Source organism: Aedes albopictus, chromosome 2 (genome assembly GCF_035046485.1).
Source record: "Aedes albopictus strain Foshan chromosome 2, AalbF5, whole genome shotgun sequence".
NCBI classification, from domain to species: Eukaryota; Metazoa; Arthropoda; class Insecta; order Diptera; family Culicidae; genus Aedes; species Aedes albopictus.
This window is the reverse complement of record NC_085137.1, coordinates 31,622,056-31,627,278: the sequence shown is the minus strand read 5'-3', so window position 1 is coordinate 31,627,278 and position 5,223 is coordinate 31,622,056. Positions and strand designations below refer to the sequence as shown.

Sequence of the window (5,223 nt, the reverse complement as noted above, 5' to 3'; positions counted from 1 at the left end):
ATATCAAATTTGTTTTAAATGACCTTGTGAGTGACAAAAATATGATTCGCATCAGAAACAACATGGGACTGACATGCGAAGAGGGGCAGTGTATGCATTTTAATATTGCATTTGCATCGTTGCAGCAACAAAACATCAACAAATTATTTTATTAAAAAGAAAGAAAAAAGTTGCGAATCAATTCAACCGCATTCTAATTGCAATTCCGAATGCATTCCAATTGGATTCACAACACGATTAGTTTACCCATATTTACGGTGCGTTGTGCTAACGCCAAAATATATGCAACAGCAGTGCACACTTTTCAGTGACGGGGCTCTTGAGCCAGGGGTGTCATTATTGTAATTTGTTTTCGAACTAGAAAACAAATGTTACCGATTTATCTGCCCGGTCTTTGTTTTTGTTTGTTTTAATGGTTATTGATTATTGATTGTTCGAATCATACTCTCACAATGACACGTGAGGGAAATACATGGAGCACTGCAAGAATTGTTGCTGGCCTCCTTACTCTCACACGAAATTTGACGTTTGAGCGGTGTCGGCACCGCTCAAACATCAAATTTTCGGTGAGAGTAAGCAGGCCGGCACAAATTCGTGCAGTAGACCATAGTTAAAAATGTGCAAACAACACCGAGAAACACAGAATAAGTCGGTTTTCGAAATGTCACCAACTGGACAAATTGAACATCGCCATTCGCTCATTGCGTGCGTGTTTTTATCAGAGGCCAGGCAGAAAGAAATGAGAGAGACAGACCAAAAGTGACAGCAGCAGTTCAGAAAGCCGAAAGAAAACATAACTCATTGATTGAAACTGGTTTTCGTTAGTATCATCGTGATGTAGTGGTCGATAGTGATTGTGTTTTCGGGAGATAAATAATCGATAGTATTAGAATTAACTGATTTCATTGCGTGCACTTCCCGGTAATCCGCTCTTCATTTCCGAAGTGACAAAATGGAATCGAACGGAAGCGATCGGTAAACACAGCATCACAGTACGTCCGGATTCATCCATCGTGGCCAAATTTCGGGTGTCAATCAAGCAGGCAGGTGGTGAAAGTCACTCCGCCATCCAAAGAGGAAACATGTTTCGATTACGAGTCAAAATATTCTACATTTACATCATCATATCGTTTATGCTGTCGGTTTATCTGTTCTATTTGATATCAAAATACTCGGTGGAGAAGTTTATGAACTATCAGCGAAGCGTTAGGTGAGTGCTGGAGTTTCCTCGGATTAGGGTGGCGTTCTAATCCTCAGGTCTCTCGTTTTCAGAAGTAGCAAACTGAAGGATCGACCACGCATTCCGCAGATCGTCGGACATTACGTGGGGATCGGTGCAGTTGGGAACGTATCAAAGGATTTCCTCAACACCAATAACTTTGCTCCGGTACCCGGAGTTGGAGAGAATGGGGATCCGGTGGTCATCCAAGCGAAAGATCTGCTGCTCATGCAGCAGTTGTTTCAGATAAATCGATACAACCTACTGGCTAGTGATCGGGTGGCGTTGAATAGGTCGCTGCCGGACGTTCGAAAATCTAAATGTCTGTCCAGAGAATATCCTTCCAAGTTGCCAACGACGTCAATTATCATAGTCTTCCACAATGAAGCCTGGTCTGTGCTGTTGCGAACGGTTTGGAGTGTGATTCAGCGTTCACCGAGGCACTTGATAAAGGAGATTCTGCTGGTGGATGACGCCAGCGATAGGCGGTTTTTGAAGAACGAGTTGGAGAATTATGTACAGAAGCTTCCGGTTGTGGTAAGCATTCTAAGGTTGAATAAACGAGAAGGATTGGTGGCGGCCAGGTTGATGGGAGCTAGGGTGGCCACTGGAGATACGTTGACATTTTTGGATGCCCATTGCGAGTGTTCCCCGGGTTGGTTGGAACCGTTGCTAGCACGAGTGCAGGAGAACCCGAAGAAAGTTGTTTGTCCGGTGATTGACATCATTTCGGATGATAACTTTTCGTACATCAAGAGTTTCGAGTTCCACTGGGGAGCTTTCAACTGGCAGATGCACTTCCGGTGGTATACTTTGAGAGATGAGGAGCTTGCGGAGAGACGAAAGGATACGACTATGCCGTTTCATACGCCGGCAATGGCTGGAGGGTTGTTTACGATCGATCGAAAGTATTTCTTCGATGTTGGGGCGTACGACGAGCGGTTAAAAATCTGGGGTGGTGATAATCTGGAGATGTCCTTCCGTATTTGGCAGTGCGGAGGGGAAATAGAGATTGCCCCTTGCTCACATGTGGGACATCTGTTTCGGAAGAGCTCGCCGTATACCTTTCCTGGGGGAGTCAGTGGGGTAAGTTTAATAGAACTAGATGATTTGAAGTGATTTATTCATACTCATATTTTGAACAGATTCTCAATGAAAACCTGGCTCGAGTGGCCTTGGTATGGATGGACGACTGGGCTAAGTTTTTCTTCAAATTCAATAAAGGCACGGAAGAGTTTAAAAATTTGGTAAGATAAATGTCTACTACTATTACAATGCATCATAATCATTGACGTTACATTTTAGAATGTATCCTCACGGATAGCTCTCAAGAAGCATCTGAGCTGTAAATCCTTCGACTGGTATTTGCGCAAAGTTTGGCCGCAAAATTTCTTCCCTGCTCCGAATAAATTTTTCGGCCGCATTCAACCCATCGATCTCAGCACATTTGACCATCAGGAGTACATCACGCTGATGAAAAAGATCAACCTGATCGTGAAGAATCTCAATCCAGAATTGAAATGGAAGTTCCTAATCAAATACCTTTCGGAGAACGTGAAGAAGATAGGCGATTCCATGAAGGCCGCCAAACACACTTCCTTCTGTTTGCAGAAGCCCAAGTCCAATTCCATCGTGAACCAGCCGTACGGGCAATCGTTTCTGAAGAAGTGCTCCCTGCTTATCAACGTGCTGGACGAGCAGTTTGTCATAGACGACTACGGACGGGTCATGACCGACGAAGGTGTCTGCTTGGATTCGTTCCGCAAGACCACAGTGGACGGTGAACAGATGATCGAGGAAGCTCGCAAGATCAAGATGGTGACCTGCGGAAGTAACAAACGAGCCCAACGCTGGGTCTACGAGACTGACACGTACCACGTGCGAAACATGGACAGCAACGACTGTCTGGAGCGGGGCGTCACGTTGATCAAGGACGACCCGGAAGACAAACTGGAGGTGGTCCTGAATCCGTGCGACGTGCGGAATGAACTGCAAAAGTGGATGCTATTTCCGGTGGCTTGGAAGTAGAGCGATGGCATACAACTGAATTCCAGGGCACAAACATTTCATAAAATTGCACTAGTTAACACAAGCATGCAAGAAGCACAAACACAACTAATTTTAATATGCTCAACTGCTACCAACAGTATTTGCAGGAATCTCTTGATACAAAAAGCTATTTCCATAAAAATAACATACATCATCTGAAAAAAAAAATCAGAAAGAACGTAAAATAACAAGCCATTTTAATATTACAGACTTATGATGTAATTTTAAGACATTCCACATTAAAACTAGATGTACTTAATTTGAATGTGTTTTTGAAAGGTTTCGGGATTAGGACTCTGGTTTGTTCATGGCATGTGTGTTTTTCTTTCAACTTGGTTTGTTTTCGAAAAAACAAAGATTTTCATTCGATTGATTGTGTTACGGTTAAGTTTTAATCTGTGATATTAAAGCATTCAAGAACGACATAAACATATAATTAATAAATTTATACTAGTTCACTTAAATGCTATTATTCCTACAATTTATTTCATTTGCATCCGAAAAACAGATATTTTTGTTGTTTAAATGTAGGCTGCATCAGGGATGACATTTTTTTTGTTTACCGTTCATTAATCTGATTCGTTTTACTCTTCTTGGCGTAACATCTCAAATGGCACAAAGCCAGAGCTTACTCTGCGCCAGTGACCATTTTGCATGTGTATATCGTGGGACAGACACGACCATGAAAAGTCGTTGGACCGAGTGGGATTCGATCCCATCCTTCTCAGTATTGTCTTGCAGAATACCGGTGCGCTTACCACATCGGCTATATAGGTCCTTCTGTGTTGCACCCACTTAGTTGTATATAAACTACTGGGTTTTCTATAATTACAACGCAAATGCATTTTCTATTAAACTTAACTCATATATGCTTGTTCAATCCTGGAATATTAATAAAAAATATTTTCAGTAGACTTTCTTTAATTTAGTAATTTCTGCTGGAATGTTCCAAACAGTTCTTGCTAGGAATCCCCCAGGAATTCTTTCAGCATTCCTACAGAGATTGCTCCCAAAATTTCTGATATTTCTGCATAAATTCCTGTTCCAGCGATTCCGCCTGAGAATCCAACAGGAACTCCTCTGCTGAGAATTCTGCTACGGTTACTCCTAGGATTTTGCCACAAATTTCTCCTTGATTCTTTCAAGAATTCTTTTAGAAATATTTCCGGGAAATCCTCTAGGGACTCCTCTAGAAATTCCTTCTGGCATTTATCTATGGATTTTTCCAGAGATATCTGCTGAGATTTGTCCAAGTACAGGGGATAGACAAAATGATCGGGACAGGCAAAATTTTCACTTTTCAAAAAATGTTTAATTTGCTGTAACTATTCGAAAAGTGCATCAAATATTCTCAAATTTTTACTGTAAGTTCTTCAACTAGTTGTGTATCAGTGGACAAAATTTGGAAAAGATCGGACAATTCTTCACGAAGTTATAAAGATTTTTAAAAATGGTAAAATTATCCGATAGCCAACTTTGAGCTGCTATATCTCCGGATTCAATTAACCGAATGTAATGAAATTTTGACCATTAATGACTTATATAATGAGCTATGAAAAACCATTGACTTAACTTAATATTTCTAACACGGAAGAAAATTATAACGATTAGATTATTTTTCTAATAAAACACCAAATTATCCAAAACATCAACATCGTTTCAAAATTCAAGATGCAAATTATAGTTCATTTAGTTTCCCTCTAATTGACTTATATATAAATGCGTTTTGAGGGAAAGTAACAACATAGCCGCCAATAAATTGAAAAAGTAATGGGATGCATAATAAAAATAGACCAATTTAGTAAAAAATCGTGAAAAAAATTAAATCGCTATAACTTTTTCGCTTGTTAAAAATTTCAAGTTAAGTCAAATGTTTTCCAGAGTTCATTATATAAGTCATGAATGGTCAAAATTTCATTGCAATCGGTTCATTGAATCCGGAGGTATAACAGCTC

General features: G+C 40.4%; 1 protein-coding gene across 1 annotated transcript; it reads left to right on the top strand.

The window, feature by feature from the left end:
- Positions 1-648: 648 nt before the first annotated feature.
- Positions 649-3,732, top strand: LOC109402524 (polypeptide N-acetylgalactosaminyltransferase 3). The gene is made up of 4 exons (XM_019675221.3): positions 649-1,210; positions 1,273-2,305; positions 2,365-2,466; positions 2,525-3,732. The coding sequence occupies exons 1-4, from the start codon at positions 1,083-1,085 to the stop codon at positions 3,245-3,247; spliced, it is 1,986 nt and encodes a 661-aa protein (XP_019530766.3). The 5' UTR covers positions 649-1,082; the 3' UTR covers positions 3,248-3,732.
- Positions 3,733-5,223: the final 1,491 nt, after the last annotated feature.